The sequence below is a fragment of the Eptatretus burgeri genome, chromosome 16 (assembly GCF_056783735.1).
Source record: "Eptatretus burgeri isolate ZD-2024b chromosome 16, Ebu_testis_v1, whole genome shotgun sequence".
NCBI lineage: Eukaryota > Metazoa > Chordata > Myxini > Myxiniformes > Myxinidae > Eptatretus > Eptatretus burgeri.
The window spans coordinates 61757745-61775342 of record NC_140976.1 but is presented as its reverse complement, the minus strand read 5'-3'; the positions used below and the strand labels follow the sequence as shown (position 1 = coordinate 61775342).

Here is a 17598-nt window from a genome sequence, read left to right as displayed (position 1 = left end):
GGCCATTGGCGTACTTTGATCGAACTTCTGTCAATAAACAGCGAGTTTTCAAATTGCCAGCAATCGGAAAATTCTGCGCTGCGTACGGTCATGTTCTCCAACCAAGTCGTCAATTTGCACTTGCAATCCCTTTCCCTCGTTTTATTTTCTTCACGTGTGCCCTTGACCCACATATTTACAAAAATGAAATCGCTAGTTAGCTCGTTGGAGTGAATTCGGTTGGCTCTCGTTTGTTTGTAACGTGAAAGCGCCGAGCAGTCACTGGTGTGGAATGTGTGTTGTATTCTTGTATTTGGGTGAAACGTACGTTTTCCTATTGGGGTAAAACTCTGGACAGGTGAAAAATGAGATAAAAATTGTTTTCTCCAACATCTGCCTTTTCTATGTTTGATATTTATTCAGTATTTCATTATTTTTTTTTTTAAATAAAATCTATTTACACACCAGGTTGGCAGGATGACCCACAGGTACGCACACTCGCCTTCGCTGTCCAGCTACAAACTGTCATCCCGGTGTTTCATCAATGTGTGTGCCGTCTCTCGGATGGACGTTAACCTGGGACTCCCATCTGCCGACATTCATTGGTGGGCGTTAAAGATCCCAGGGTGTCCTTCGTGAAGAGTGGGCAAGCTATCGCAGGCACCATGACCAAATCCAAATTCCTGCCAGAACTACTGCTGTGAAGGCAATGACAAACCACCTAATATAACCCATGCCAAGAAACTGCTTTGACAGCAACGATGCTCTGTGAAAGAGTATGGTACATTGGAATGAGAATCGGAATTTTAACACAAATTTACTGTTGTGTACAACAAACCTGCTCACCTCCACTCATTCGTCCCTCTTTTTCCCCACCTGTGGAACCAACTTCCTCAGTCCCTTCAACCTCATATTTCCCTTCAGGTATTCAAGACAGCTGTTCACCATCATCTCCCATCCACAACCCTGATCTTTTCTACCCCATTAACCCTCCCAACCTTTTTTCTCGGTTTCCAGTCCTTCCTTCGACTTCTGTGATTGAGAGTTTGGGGCTGTATTCGTCTTGTTCACCCCATGTTAAAGAAATGTATTTATATAATGTTCAAAATTTGAAATTTATTTCAATTTGATGAGAAACAATTAGTGATAACTATGAATAATGATAATAAAAATCGAGCATTTCATGCAATTTGATGAGAAACGGTTCGTGATTATGATGAATAATAATAATAATAATAATAATAATAATAATGAGTAAAATCAAGCATTTCATACAATTTGATGCCACATTCCTGAAATAACAGCAATGGATATTTTGACCGTCTTTATGAATTTAACCCCAAGTAGGTCGACATACATGAATTTGTGTTAATCTCGACGAGCAAGTTTCCCGTGCCCGTACGAGATTCTAAACGGGGTAGGGATGGCGGTAGAAAAAAAAGCAAATGGCATCTTGTCATCGAGCCAGAAAGCTGGGAGCAGCAATTCCCATTTATTGCCACATCTGATGCAATTTAAATGCTCTGATGGCGGCGAAGTGCTCTATTCAAAAGTATTGGTTTGACATATTATATGTAGCTTTGATGCCTCGGGCCCGTAATAAAAATTTGTATTGGTGTCGTGGTGTCAAAGCCAGTAACCAATTGCAAATTAATAGTGGTGTATAAGAGGCTAGACGTGTTGCAAGTCCATCCCGAGCATTAAACGGTGTTGGAATGCTGTGGACGAATTGCTGGAACTGAAGGCATTTTGGTTCCACTTTTGCTGAAAAGCATCTCATAACTGGTGCAAGGTGTGTTGCTGTACCTGATGGAATACAACCTGTGTCGATGTGAGTGGTTTGGGTGGGGGTGGGGTAGGGCTGGTGACTAGTATATTCCCTTTACCCTTAACAAACTTCTCTTTCTGATTACATCCTCACCTTCAAGACTTACCCTCATTGTACTGCAAATTAAACGAGTGACACAATATCATTCGGGTGAGCAATTCCCACAAGCTTTGCGTATTCAGGATCTAAAGGTTAGCCTTGCAGTCCTCGCTTGTATTACAGTGTTTGACCTTGCAGTGTCTGTGGAACCTGTGAGTGCCAGCATTTGGGGAAGGATGAAAATGCATGTTGGGGAAGGGGGTGGTGAGCGGCCAAATGGTCAGATGAAAGAGTGAAGGTGAGCAGTGATCCTCGATTTTGGCAGTTTCACCAGAAGGGGGTTGCTAGCAGACCTTGAGCACCCTGCAGAAATATAAGGGGGACGGAGCACAGACAGAGCAGGGTGTGCAAGGCCGGAAAGGAGTCTGTAGAAGACACAAAGGCCACACCGACTCGTCTGTGGTCAGACAGTGAAAGACCCATACACAGCTTCGTCGTGGGAAAGCCGAACTGGGTATGAAGCAGGAGCATCAGCCCAGAGGAGAGAGCAGTACTCCATCAGACTGTGGTTGAAAACTTTGTTTGAGGTCAGGAGCTCAGGTGTGCCAAGGAAGGGCTTTGCTCGACGGAGGATGCCCGGTCAGCTACTGGCTTTGGAGGCCAGCTTTCCCAGGGAAGATCATGGCAGATACTGAGACCCAAAAGCTTGAGACAGAACTTCAAGAGGATTGTTGAGAAAGTAGATGGGAGGGGGAGGGGGGTTCCAGATGGTCCTTTCAGAAAGACATGGTGAGAGTGTGAGATTTGTCAGGATTGAAGTCCCACGTGTTTGACCTTGGAACATATCCTTCAATCCTGACAAATCTTTATCAGAGATAAAGAGGATTTTCCAGAGTCAGAGAGATCATTGATGAAAACCAGAAAAAACACAGGGCCCAGAACATTGCCTTGAAGAACTTCAGTCTGGACAGGAAGAAGAGATGAGAGAATTCCATGAAGAGCCACACGTTGGCTGCGACAGGAGAGGAAGTCTGTGAGCCATTAGCGGAGATTGCCTTGGATACCATCAGAGGAGAGTTTGGTGAGCAGGGCAGGGTGCCAGACTGTATTGAAAGCACACGATATGTCTAGGGATATGGCTCTAATCTCATGTCTGACATTGAGGACCTCCACCAATTGATGGGAAAGCAGAAGCAGCATGCCCAGGGTACAGTGACCTGGTCTGAATCCAAATTGATGATCGGAAATCAAGCCATTGGAGAAGAGGAAGGATTTAATGCCAGGAGTGATGATGGATTCCGTGACCTTGCAGATTGGGAGAAGGCTGATTGGTCTGTAGTTACAAGGATCTGTTTTTTCACCTTTTCTATGCATAGCGGTAATGTTTGCTGATTTCCAAGCAGATGGCAGATGACCTTGAGCAAATGAGAGGGTGAATAGCACAGAGAGAGGGTGAGCAAGAGCAGAGGAGCAGGTTTTTAGGACACGTGGGCTAATGCCGTCTGGACCAGTTGCAGAATCAGAGTTGAGGTTTGACAGGAAACTCTCCACCATGTCCAGGAACACAGAGTCCAGGAACAGCTGGGTACGACTGTATAAGGTGATTCCAGAAAGCGATGGGTTTGGAACACAAGATTACGATGCAAACACAGAGTTTAGACATTGAGCCTTTTCACGTGCAGCATCAGCTGTGCAGCCATTTGAGTAAGGGAGGGGATGGAGGGGGAACACACACCAGAAACAGACTTAACCAGATGCCAACAGGATTTGGAAGGGGAGACAGGTTTGAGAATTCAGACGAGATTAGAAAGATGTTGTTTCCTGACTCTCCTGAGGGTAGACAGACACTTGTTCCGAGCTTCGTGGAAGGAACTGAGATTGCCTTCAGTAGGATTTGCCTTCCATGAAACGAAGGTAAGTTGTTTCAGGACAACTGCCTCACCACAAGCTTCAGTGTAGCATGGGTGTGAGCAAGGGTAGGACAACTGAAGATGAGATGGGATAAATCTGTGCATGAGAGAGCAAATTTCTTTGAAAAAAAATTCCCAGGATGAGTGGATGTCACAAACAGTAGAAATGGTTGACCAGTCCAGAAGTTTGATAGCTCCTTGAAGTCCCTGCCAGTCAGCCCGAGTGAAATGCCAGACTTGTCAGCGCTGAGGTGGCTCTGAGAACTGCCAGAGAGAGATGTCCACTTCAACAAGCATATGGTTAGATAAACCGAATGGAGCAGAAGAACAACAGCAGACGTTTTCAGGGCAATTGATCAAAAATCAAATCAAGAAGAGATGATGTACCGTTGACTGAGATCTGGTTCGGGAAGTTGATAGATTGTGCAAGTCCCAAAGAGTCGCAGAGGTCCTTTGCTGAAGTCCAATGACAGGTGACAGAGGTACCCACACCCAGCCAAATGGCATGAATGACAATTGAAATCATCACATATGAGGAAGAGAGAATTGGGATGAGAGGATAGAGGTTGGTCCATGTTGTTGGTGAGCGAGAGGTAAATGGAGTCATCACTGTTTGGTGGATGGTACAATACACAAACAAGAGGTGGGAGCGGAGGGGAAACTGCAGCCAGTGGTATTCCTGGGGGTGTGGAGGAGTGAGGGCAGTGCATGGACAGTGAGGAATAGAGAGTCTTTGATAAAGAGAGCAACTCCATCACCAGGATGAGGCTCAGGTCGATCAAACCAGAGGTGGGAGTAACCGGGGAGAGTTACGAAGGAGTCAGGGACAGCTTGAAGGAGGAAAGTTTCTGTGAAGCAGATCATGTCAGGTTTGTCAGTGGCAATCTGTATGGAGAGATCTGTCAGGTTCGAGCAAAGTCTCTAGATGTTTGAGGTCCACATTGTTAAGGAAGATGGATGGGGAGGGTAAGACAAGGGAGGAGAGGGGGAGATAGGAAGAGCTGATGGCAGTGTGTAGGAGAATACAGAAGAGCTTGGGGAGAGGGCAGCATGAAGGGAAGAAGGACAAAATGCTAAGTGGTGATTAGATGAGGCAGAGTGGGGAGTAATAATGGAGGGGCAGAGTAAAGTAGAAGATTGGAGGAGGTGGAGGAATGAGTTGGAAGAGAGGGGGCAGGGGAAGGAGGCAGCTTTGTGGATGTGAGGGTAATAACTTTGAAAAAGGGAAGTGAGGGGGGAGATTTGAGGGAGAAAGGTGTGGAGGGAGTTTTGGAGAAAGGTGAGGGGGAAAGAGAGTGAAATTTGCTTTGAGCAGGGAAGGGGCAGCTGATTTGAGAGTGATGGGAGACAATGAGAGAAAGCAAGGCCATGGAGGAGGAGGGAAAGGGGAATGATGAGACTGGGTAGTGGTGGTATGGTGAAGATGGCAGAGGAGTAAGAGGAGAAGGGGACATTTTTTTTCTTCATATTTTAAGACATGAAACAGAGGGTAGAATTGGGAGGAATTGAAAGAGTAGTAAACAGATTGTGGTGAAAATGAAAAGCTGAAGGTAATGGAGAGAAAGGACAAATAAACGGTCGTGCACCGGAAGTGCACACAAACGAGGAAATGACGAGGCCTCCAATGAACCCGATATGAAAAGTCTGACGAATACTGACAAATTGTCACAAGTTTTCAAACAAAACCAAAAAAGAAACACACGGTAAACAACAAAATAACAGTAAAAATGCGACAAAAGAATATGACCGGGAAAACTTATCTTGGGAATGTCGGCAGAGATTTTGAAGACCCAGAACCCGAAGGCTAACCCCACCCAGTGTAAGTTTTCTGTTTAGCGCTGATGTACGTTGTGTGTCCTGTTAGGGCTTTCCGTCAGTTTTGTGCTGGGAGGGGTTATTGATTGGTTCTTCATGTTGTCTATGTATTAAGTATACCGTGTTTATTCCCTCTCATGTTCATTGTTTGATTTATTTTTTGCATGTTTAAATCATTCCTGGGGACATGGTCTGTTTCCTCCAATTGGGGTCATTGAAAATGAACAAAGGAAGCTGTGTGGGAAACTATCCCACATGGTAAAAGCTTGCCCAAACCGCTCGAGGTATTCTTGGCTGAGACCATGTGGTCGGAGCCAAAGACGCAACCACACGACGATGTATGAGAAGTGGAGGGGGAAATCAAATGCTTCAAGGAAAGATGTCAATTTCCCCCCAAAAATGTACTTTTTTTTTTTTTTTTTTTAGCTCTAACGTTTGGAAGTCAACGCAACATGGAGAACGTCACCGAATCACCGATTGCCCAAACTCTGACAGCAGGATAAAGTGGTTGTGTGAAATTACACTGAAATCTGTGCAGAATAGTCATGTTTTCCATGACATTGAGAACAAGCAAGTCACCTTTTTCATAATTTAAGAGAAATCCAAGTCGTTCTGGAGCACAAGCTATCTCCAATAGTGTTTGAATCCCGTTGTGCCACGCAGCACACTGATTCCTCCTCAGTATAAGGCACCAAGACACGGGGTTTCTCCCCAAGATACTGTCGGCGTCCTGCCCCGTTCGCTTGATCGACCTGTACGTCACCCCGACTCGACACCACGTCTCGCCGATGTCCACCTCCCAATACTTGATACCTTGGGAAAAACCGTCAATGGCCAGAACTTGAGAACAGTCTTTGAACCTGTTACAATGAAAAAAAAAAACACAAGAGGTTACACCAAGCAGTGAATAATACCAAATATGCTATGAAGTCTCCAGCATTAGAGTTAGCAATGGTTTTTGTCAGAAAGTTTAACAATCTTTTACTGTAACTTTGGCAATGACAGGATGGCCTCAACCCGAGAGGGATACACACTCACCTCTAAATTGTCTAGCCTGGGTTTGAATCCCGACCCAGCTATAAATTGTCATCCTGCTGTTTCACAGGCAGGGAGATTCGTCAATGTGTGTGTTGTTCCCCGGATGGACGTTAAAGATTCCATGGTGTCCTTCGCGAAGAGTACGCGAGCTATCGCCGGCACCCTGAACAAATTACAAATTCCTGCCCAAACCAGCAGTGGGCATTGCATCAGTGGCACATCCACACCCTCGGCCAATGATGCTACCCCACACGTAGCCTTGTGCTGCATACGAATGAACGAAGTGCAACTTTGGAAGAAAAAAAATTGATTTGTAATTCCCATCGGTGTTGAGAAATTTAGGGACAGGAAAATACAGTTTAGCTCATCATACCAATGCAACCAAGATATTGTTGTGGTTCTGCAAAACCGCATGCCTCCAAGTCAATGGCAATGGCACCCAATATACAGTGATCTCCAGGCAGTTATCTTGTTAGTCTTCATGTAGTCAGACCTTCCCCTCATGTCTAATGGGTTAACGGGACGAAGTGTGTTGTGTGGGTCTTATCGCTCAGTCTAATTATATCTCTATGTGTCATTCAATCCTAATTTTCATTCCAACCCTTTCCTTTTATACATGATGCAAATTGAAGCAAGTACCGCACCCAGGCAGCCACCTTCTGAGAAACCCTCCACTGACACTGTACAGGACGCGCATGGCATGCCCTTTCATTTGAATCTGCGTGCCGATTTACGACGACGTCTCACCTTGCTCCACCTCCGCTCACCAGAAGCGCCACCTCGACCACCAACATCTCACGCACACAGGAAAAAAAAATCACCCCGAACCTCCACGCACCTCCGCATCGATGTAATTTGCCACCAAACGAGCGTGCTGCGTGGCCCAGGCCACTCGGGCCACGTGGCGTGGGGACGGGCCCAGCACATTAACAGCACCAACCGCAGCTCACCAGGGGTGCCGCAAACGGGACCGACACGACCCGCGTCCAGTCGCCAGAACACGACCCGGGAGTTCGGTACAGGGCTCCGAGCCGTGTCGCGCCAGATGTGTGAATGAGGCCTCTTCCGGCCCCGTTAGCCTGGCAGGGCAGGGCTGGGATCCAATGGAAGGGCACGATTCGGATGACGGCGCATCGCTTTGGGTCGTCGCCCCACCTTTCACCCAGGGCTTATAAAAGGCGGATCGCGAAGCCGTCTTCTCGCTCTCTCCTCCCTCTCGCCTGCCTACATCGCCCTGTCTCTGCCTGTTGCCGCACCCACTTCTTCGCCTCTCTGTTTCGCCCTCTCTTCACTGCATCTCATTGTCTGCCTATTGCTGTATCTGCACTCAGGGTTGGTGTGCGACAGACGTTCTCCTGGACCATTGCGGAGCACACATTTCCATGAGCCCCGGTAAAGTGATCAAGCAAGAGATAACGCGCCGACTCTTAAGGTGGGATCGCTCAAGCTGAGTGTCCCCCAAAGTGTACTGGGTTGTGCGGTCGGCCGACTGCACCAGGTATTGAGAGGCCGTTAGTTCTCACCTGCTCTCATTCCTTCTGGCTAACTAATCTTCATTGTGTGTGTGTGTGTGTGTGTGTGTGTGTGTGTGTGTGTGTGTGTGTGTGTGTGTGTGTGTGTGTGTGTGTGTGTGTGTGTGTGATGGCGCCTGTCGTAGCTTAAATTAAGATCGTAGAAGATATAATGGGATAATTCTACTCTGTGTCTGCTTTTGTAAATTGCTTGCCTTTTGTTGCACCCCATGAATTCCTTGCTATCCTCTGCTGTACATAATAATAATAAACCCCATCTACTGTACCACATACCATTCCTCGCTAATTATAAATGAAAGCTTTGTGTATAAATGTTCCCAGCTCGTTTTCATCTTTTCCTTTATTGGCCCAGCATGGTCCGTATCCTTGCTTAGCCGGGACATTATTCCCCAACAATGTGTTTACGTAGGCGTTACATCCTTGGCAGTTACGCTCGGCTGCATCTGATCCAGGAAGGTGATCTAGTTTGAACAAGGTGTACCGAGGGTGTGTCCCCCAGTAATTAGATCATGTGACCATTGGAAGTAACCGGTTTCCATAAGCCGGAGGACCCTAAGTCACGTGGTTGAGTTGGCGTTCCCGGTCGATTAGCGACCCGCCGTGTCACGGAGTTATCCGTGTGCGACGGCCTGCGATTCCGGAGAGTCTGATGGGAACCTGAGGTGGCTTCCCCCCAACCCCCCCCCCTCGTGGTCTTCTCTCCCCGACCCCGGGTCCGCAACAATATTATCAATGTGCAGAAACCTCATCTATTTCATTGAGATTTTGGTTTGTATGTAAGGCTTAAAAATAACTCCGCCACATTAATTAGTCAAAGGCCGTCCATCAGCCTACTATACTGGTTGCATCATAAGTGAGGCATGACTATTCCTCCAATGCAGTACGCCATGCCACTTGGGTAGGATTTTATGATTTGACCGGGTGTTGGCAATAACTCATCAACTCTGTCGAAAGATACCGTTGGATCTTTCACGACCATCAGCTAATGCTAGCAGTCGCAATACACGGGCTAATCTCAGTTTCACGCACACGAGCATGTTTCAATTTGCCCGCCGATCACATCACGTGCCTTTTGGTTGAATGGTTTGCATTGGCAGGAACAATCGTCTGGGTGGCAGACGGATGGTTGCTCTGTGTAGATTATGCGGTTTTACCATGTGAGACATAATCCACGGCGATGCTCACCATAACAGTCAGAACGTGCATCCGATTGATATATACATATACATAAATGAGCTGTTGCCCACAGAGTCACCCCTCTGAGATAGCAGGCAGTGTAATGAGGTGTCAAGGAACATCCATCATGGCCAAACAACTTTATACTCAATAGTCTAGGCAGGAATTTGGAATTTGTTCAGGGTGCTGGCACCTTGCCCATTCTTCATCAAAGAGACTGTGGGATATTTAGCACAGACAACACACCTTTTTTGATATAACGCCCTACCAGCAAAACAACAATTGGGCAGTTTATAGTCACGCTGAGAATACAAGACAGACTAGAAAAGTCAGAGGTAAGTTCACTACCTTTTCACCATCATGTCAGATGTCGGCAAATCTAATTTGTTCTCACCTGTCCGGATGCTCTGGGTAGGTCTGCCTTTTGGTTGTCACTTCTGCCGTCCGATCATCGTCACAAAGTTTCAAATGTGAACTGACCGAATTAATATCGAGAAAAACATTGCATCCGTCTGTAGAAAATAAAGAGAATAGAAGAAGTAAATAATCATCCAAAGTTATACAACTTGTTTAGTCTCAGGTGAAGTACACCATGCAACTTGGGTTGCAAGATACAACCTTCACTTACATGAGAATCCTTGTAGGAACAGTTTTTAGGTTGCAATAATGGTAGAGAGCCACTTAAGTGATATTCCATTAAAAAAAAAATTTAAACCCGAAAAAGTTGATTGATGATGATGATGATGATGCCAGAGAGTGGTGTGAAGTGAAGACCTTAGTCAAAAATAGTAAAGGAATAGAGGTTGATTAAGCTAACGTACGGACATCACAATTCACTCTTCCTCCAAAGACAATCAGAAAATTAATTCATTTTCTTTCTTCCACAGCACCCAGCTGATAGTTTCTTTTAGTTCTGTAGTTGCAGCTGCACTGCTGATGCAGTGCCCCCTGTAGATTAGGGTAGGAACTTTGAATTTGGTCAGTATACTGGCACACAGTTCACGCTTATATTTATGGAGATGGTACATTTCCCGATAAGAGATCAGTAAGTGATCTGATGTTCAGGTTGTTACCGACCAGTATATCATGGGGTATGGGTGGTACTCCAAATGTAGGGATGGCAGGGGGGGGGGAAATGGCCGCCCATTCAAATATGTACAATTCATTTAATTGTTCTGGGATAAGGTTACATTTGCTGTTAAGTTCCCTGAATCCAGATCAAGGGAGTCACAATAAACAACACCACCACCACCACCACCACGAGGAGTGTAAAAGAACAACAGTTTGGAACAGAAGCCAGAGAGGGACAAGCACAAAGCAGAACAAGAAGGCGTAAAGCCGTGTTCCTGTGGGGGAGCTCTCTTTGACAGTTATGTTTTGTGTCCAGTGGTGCATATCATTTAAATCCAACATTCACAGAAACAGAGACCAGGGGTCTTGCATATGCAAAAACCTATGAAGATTTAATGACTCATTGATTCCTTTGCCACTGTGGCTCAACATAAACCCATGGTGGCACCATGATGGTGCAATGGCCTGCAGAGGAGATTCAGCTTATCTTCGAATATCTATCACTTTCAGATCAGGTCAGGTATGGGAGCATGTGCCAAAGCAGCGCGTCGCTGCGTCCACTTTCCGCCGGTACTCCAAGGGCTGCCGTCCGGTCATCCCCCAGGCAGATGCCTGGCCCATCCCAATCTCCTTGAGATGCTGATCAACCTGCTACAACCATGAGGAATGTTGTGGGCCCATTGGCCTCCTCCACTCACGAGACTCCCTCACTGAGAGAATCTGGTGAGCAGGATCAGCGTCAGGAAAACGAGCCGCATGTCCATACAGCCGCAGCTGACATTCACGGACTATGCAGGTAACAAATCTCATTTGAGTCTCTCTCAACAACCGCTCGTCGGACACAAAGTCCGACCAGTGATAGCCAAGAATTCTCCGAAGAGACATGGTACCAAAGGAATTAATAAGTCTCAGTCTCAGATCATCCTTTCATCCTCCCGCACAGGTACCGGTAGCGCCACACCCCATTATCCAGTGAATCCATGACTCCCCAGGCCCGACGCAGACGTCTATTGACCTCTGACTCACAGCCAGCAGAGACATGAATATCACTGCCAAGGAAAGTGAATCTCTCCACGACCTCAACATCCTCACCACAAACAGGCACAGGCAGGACAGCAGCATCAAAGATGTCACCGAAAGCCTGGATCTTAGTTTTGACCCAGGAAAACCATAATCCCAGCGGCTCCGACTCCTCATTCAGCACCTTGAGGGCCCCCAAAAGGATATCTAAAGTCTCCGCAAAGATGACTGCATCATCTGCGAAATCAAGGTCAGAGATCTTGACATTCCCAAACTATGCACCGCAGCTTGATCTCTCCGACATCCTCCCGAGAATCCAGTCCATAAAGTGCTGAAAAGTGTGGGGGCCAGTACACACCACTGACGAACTCTAGTAACAACTGGAAATAAGTCAGAGATGGTACCACCACATTTCACAGCACTCTCAGTACCAGAGTTCAGACATCAGATCGATCAGTTTTGGTGGCACCCCACGAAGACCAAGAATCCTCCAGAGGGCATCCTGATTCACTGAATGAAATGCTTTACAGAGATCAACATAGGCTGCAAGCAGCCCCTGCCAAAACTCTCGTCTGCGTTCGGTGAGGACCTGAAGAGCAAGGATACGGTCAATCGTTGACCTCTTTGGTGTAAAGCCTGACTGCTCTGGACTCTGGTGCTCAAGCAGGTGGTGGCGAACCCTATCAAGAATTATCCGAGCAAAGACCTTGCCCGGCACTGAGAGCAACGTCACCCCTCGGTTGTTGTTGCAGTCTTGGCGATCACACCTCCCTTTCCAGAGAGGGACAACAAGGCCCCTCTTCCAGTCAGTTGAGATGATGCCTGTGTTCCAGACAGAGCACAGAACAGCATGCAACTACACGAGTGCAGCATTTCCATCAGCCTTGAGAAGTTCAGCATGGATGCCACAGATCCCTGGAGCTTTACCCCATTTCAACCGGTTCACCACAGCCTGTGTTTCCACAAGTGAAGGTGGACCACAGTTGATTGGAGGGTCAGCAACAGTGATTGTAACACCCCTGAATTCCAAATCGACAGCTGGTGGATCAGCCTGACACAACCGCACAAAGTAACCGGCCCAGCGGGCCTTCACTTTGGACTCCTCTGTCAAGAGCCTACCACTCTCTGCTCTGACTGCAGTCCACCGAGGGATGGGCTTGGATGAACGCAATGTGCGAATTCCCCTGTAAGCGGGACGAGAATCACTTGACCACAGGTGATGCTCTACCCCCTCACATAGGCCTCCTTGTCCACCCTTAGCGCACATACAGTTTTATGCCTCAGCTCCCTGAACAGCTCAGCTCTGCCATTCAGGCTGACTGGTCAATGGTATCCAGTGTCCCTTGAGAGCCAAAATTCTTCTTTGCCCTACGGTGAGTTCCAAGATATCCACCGGCAACATCAAGGATTGCGGTCTTGAAGGCACTCCACAACTCTTCAGGACCTCCCAAAGCACCCAGACCCCCAAATCTCCACTCAGCGTGTTCGCAAACTCCTCAGCTACCCTCTCATCCTTGAGCTTGCCAACATCCAGCCTAGGCTGGGATGGTACCATTCTCCTGGATTTAAGGTGCAACTTCAGAGTTGTTACAACAAGCCTGTGGTCAGTATTGAGGAACTGAGCACTCCGGTAGACCCTGCAGTTCTGGATCATCCTCCAGCGACCATCAACGAGGACGTGGTCAATCTCCTTTGCCATACCGCCAGCGTTGGAATACCAAGTCCAACGATGAGCTTGTGGGCGCTGAAACCATGAACCAGCCACCCTCAGTCCATGACTTCTTGCAAAGTTAAGGAACTTGGTGCTATTCAGGTTCACAGTTGCAGACCCATGGGGACCAACACATGTCTCATAACCATCCCTATCAGTTCCAGTCGATGCTTTGAAATCCTCCAAGACTAGAAGTGTATCTCGTCTGGGGCACTGATCGACCACACACTCGAGCGTGGCGTAGAATGCATCCTTCACTGTGAGATCACTCGCCTCAGTTGGAGCATAAACAGAGACCAGGGTAATGACACCTAAGGAGTGACGAATCCTTAATCTCATAATACGCTCGTTGACCGGTGTTACCTCAATTATCATTGGAGTCAGCTTATTGGACACAGCTACAGAAACTCCTTGGGCATGGTAACCATCAGAGTGACCAGACCAATCGTAGGTGTAACCACCCACCATTATCTCGCCGCAATCCGGTCTCCGAACTTCAGAGAGTGCTGCAATACCGATGTCCAAACGCTTGAGCTCAGATGATAACAGGGACAGGTGATCATCCTCTCTTCGGTATAGGACATTCCAGGCGCCCACCCAAAGGGACCGCCTCAGGTTAACCTAAGGAGACCGCCGTCTGGTGGACGACACCTCAGCACCACTCCAACACACTCTCTCGCAATCTGACCCAGGAATGTTACCCTGTGGTTTCCCTCCTATCATCAATGATTGGGGGTCCCAAAGTCTTTGCCCCAATCCAATCATCCGGTGAGCTTCCTCCGAAGGGAAGCTGCACAGGAGGTACTCCCACGGAGTGGGTTTTCAGATTTCTTTGCGTTTTACGGTGGCCGGAGTACAAATCCTGCCACCAACCTCCTAATACGAAGTAACCCAACTGCAGGAGGACGTCCACAGACACAGTTGGGCACAAGATATGGATGGCCGTTGGCTCACAAGGAGCTCCTCTGCCCTTTGACAGGTTTTGTTTTTAATCCTGCTGGGTGTCCATATCCAAACACCCTCCTCACCAAAAAAAAATCTGGTGGGGGAGACGGTTTAGTCACCGACAACCCGACCATGGAACGGGTTAGTACAGGTTTACATGATACCTGTAGCAAGTCACAGATCTAATCTGGCCTGACCTGACATTCATCACTCTCCCTCAACTATTAGTTGGACCTACATGTCGGGCATTGCACTTCACTTGTCATCTCGGCGGTGATATACTTGCAGCTCCTTGTCTTACCTCATTGGCACAATTTTGGTGATTTTCGTACCATTTTAAGAAGGCATTCGGCATGTTGACTGGTACATGCTCTTGGAGCTTATCGCCCCTCAAACTCATGTCCTTCAACCAAATCATCCTTTTTCAGCCGGAGTTCCCGTCTTCATCATCTGTGGTACAGCTGTAGCGGCTGAATCTGGTTCTCTCCGATTCGGTGATTCGCATTCTGAGGACTTTGAACGTGACCGCCTGTGTCAGCTTCATCATTTGTGCACACCCTCTGGACCTTGATCATTCCAGCGGGGCTCATTGCCGACATTTCACCCATTTATGACCCGCTGAGGGTTAATGTATAAACGGCTTGATTAAGCTGAGCTTCTATGTCGAGAGTCATGACAAAGTATGCTGTATGTAACATTCGTACTTGTTTAATTTGGGGATTCTGAGGAAAGTCATTAATTGATAGATAATTGTCATCATATTTTCGTGCTTATGGGAGACATTAGGGTTTATTAAATATTTTTTACAAAATTATCTTTCTGTCTCCTGTCGTTTGTTGGTTTCACCCTTAAAACAACATGAAGGGCATATCAGTGTCGATTTATTTTCTGCCGTGACGCCCTCCAGGTTATGGATACACTCACTGGAGTGTCCCGAGGTGGACACATGACACAATACAAGACAGGTCCAAACCCCCTAAAAGTATAGGTATTGATTTATGTCAAATATTTATGTTTACACAATATATATATGTATATATATTGTGTAAACTATATATAGTGACGTCCACGGGACTTGAACAGTCCCGCCAACGTAGAATGAGCCGAAACGATGGAGGCGGTTTATTTTCTTATAACCCAAAGATGGCGGTTTTAATCGCTCTACCGCAAACGGGACGAGGAAGGTGGCACGAGTCGCTTTTCACTGAGTTAATAATGTTTATTTCTCTAACAGAAATAATAATAAGACTCGGCAAGAGGCGGGATCCGGGGCGATTCGACGGGATGGTGGTGTGGGTTCGGGCGTGGGGAAAACACAAACAATTCCAATGGATATACAAATCTCAAACCCTCTAAGGCGCCAGGTACACACACACACACACACACACACACACACACACACACACACACACACACACACACACACACACACACACACACACACACACACACACACACACACACACACACACACACAACGTAGCTGGTCCTGGTGGTCAGGCTGGCCCGTGGTGTAGACGCAACAGTCCCTGGATTGGCGCCGGACGAGCTGGCGTTGCGCTCGTCAGGGGCAGGAGACACCGTGGTGCTGTCGACCTCCTGGTGTCGGCCCAAGTCCGCTCACAGCCGCCAGGGAGCCAGTTCTGGCACCAAGTTGCGAGCAGGAGAGGGAGGCAGGTCTGCCCGCCGTTCGACCCCATACTCCGAGCCAGCAGAACCCCAGAGCCAATCGAGGTGAGGCACGAGGCACAGCAAGGCCATGAGACACGATGAATCCAGGAACGAACCAGCGCAACAATCGAACACGCTCCGAGCACAACAACCTCCACCAAACAAGCTTTTTTCTTTATCAATCTTATTCTTCCACCCCTTTTCCCCGAACAGAACCTTTTTATTCTCGAGTCCTCGTCACTTCCAATCGAGGCGTTTTATTGGCCCTCCGCCGTCGCCTTCCGCCAATCGTGATCACGGGGCGAAACCATCCGCAGCACTGTCCTGTGACGTCACGGCAAGCCTCCAGGGACTACTAAAAGGGGTTTACGCAGACACACTTACCCTAACCCGTCTCCCTATATAATTATGTGACAATTATCATTTCCCCCTTAAAGAAATGGACATTTACTAGACAACTTATCACCACTGAATTGCTACTTATTACATCGAGATCCTGGTACAACTCGAACAGCATGGCATACCTAATTACCCTTTGAATGCATACCCCCCCTCAGACGTAAAAAAAAAAAATATATATATATATATATATATATATATATATATATATATATATATATATATATATATATATATATATATATTGTTACGAATCTGGAAACCATGCACACTCAACATTCAGGTCCCAAAGTTAGTTATGCTGGTAAGTACGTGTGTCGTCAGGACCCCGTCCTTTTGTTCAGCGGGAGGATTAAATGTGTGCGTTGTGACGTCTTTAGTTCGGTTTTACATCCAACGAGCCATCACAACCTGCCCATCACGTGCAATCACCACCCGTTGGCTGCTCGTACCTTGACTTGCCGAGAGGGGGCCTCACAGTTCCAGTCCTCGGCTCGTAGTTCTTGTATGCCTTTTTCAGCATTGACCCTGTTACTCTTGCTCTGCACGAGCGAGGCCACGTGGCTACGTGGAGAATATTGGGTCTCCGAACAGGGGCCACGGCTCCGCCCCAGTGGGGTGCGGCCGTAGGCCAATGAGGGATGGACAGCGAGAAGATTCTCGCCAAGGCCCCTCCCCGTGTGGGAGGAGAGATACATCCCCGAGCAGACTCGTTTCTCGGTGGTCGTTGGCATTGTCGTCGCTGAGAGATCTCGAGAGCTTGGGTGGTGACAAGTTGGTTGAGCTGGAGAGTGGGTGAACCGGCCTATTCGTGGAGCCTTGTTGGGTCCCGTCCGTGACCCTGATCTCCGCCCCGGAGCTCCGATTGTTCCACGCGGCTACCGCCGCGAGCCACGGGTTCCGTACGTGCGGCTGGGACCTTCGAGGACCCACAGGTGCCCATACGAACTCTGACCCCCAGCTCGTCTCCCTCATCGGCTGGAGGGTCCAATAAAAACTCCAGGGTTTCTTTTATTTTTGTGTGTGTGACTGCGTGTGGGCCTGTCTACAAATAGAATTGTTTAAGTGTTTATTTCCTCATTGTAAATACTGCATTGCATATTCACGATAAGTCTCACCTCTTCTGTATTTTTATTTTATTGTAAATAAATTATTAGAAATGTTCCAAGCTTGTTTCCGTCCTTTCTTTATTTGGTCCAGCATGGTCCGGGTCTGAGTTCAGACGGGGTTTCATCCCTGATAATCATAGCCAGCACGGCTTTGGCAGTTTCCGCTCGGCTGCAACCGAGCCAGGGTTGATATTGTTACGGATTCGCGCCCGCCGGCGTGCTGACGGTCACGTAACTCGAATCGCGGCACGTCGCCCACCGGACGGACAATCCAGTCGTGACCCTCTCGGACTAACGCCGGGAACCAGTCACGGGTGGACCTTTCGGTCTCACCGCGATCGAGTCAATCAGCCCC

General features: G+C 47.7%; 1 protein-coding gene across 2 annotated transcripts in view; it reads right to left on the bottom strand.

Annotated features, from left to right (window-relative positions):
- Window positions 1-1792: 1792 nt before the first annotated feature.
- The window catches only part of LOC147011176 (tripartite motif-containing protein 16-like), a 37282-nt gene continuing 21476 nt past the window's right edge, over window positions 1793-17598 (bottom strand). The window contains exons 3-5 of one of the 2 annotated variants that reach the window (XR_015052113.1): window positions 9712-9829; window positions 6610-9534; window positions 1793-6431 (exon numbers count right to left, since the gene is read on the bottom strand). Coding sequence is in view for 1 of the 2 variants with exons in the window: in XM_085858677.1 (XP_085714803.1) it covers window positions 6014-6431; window positions 9712-9829 (536 nt within the window). In the remaining variant the exon portion in view is untranslated. The remainder of the gene's footprint in view (window positions 6432-6609; window positions 9535-9711; window positions 9830-17598) is intronic. The other variant, XM_085858677.1, reaches the window with a different exon arrangement.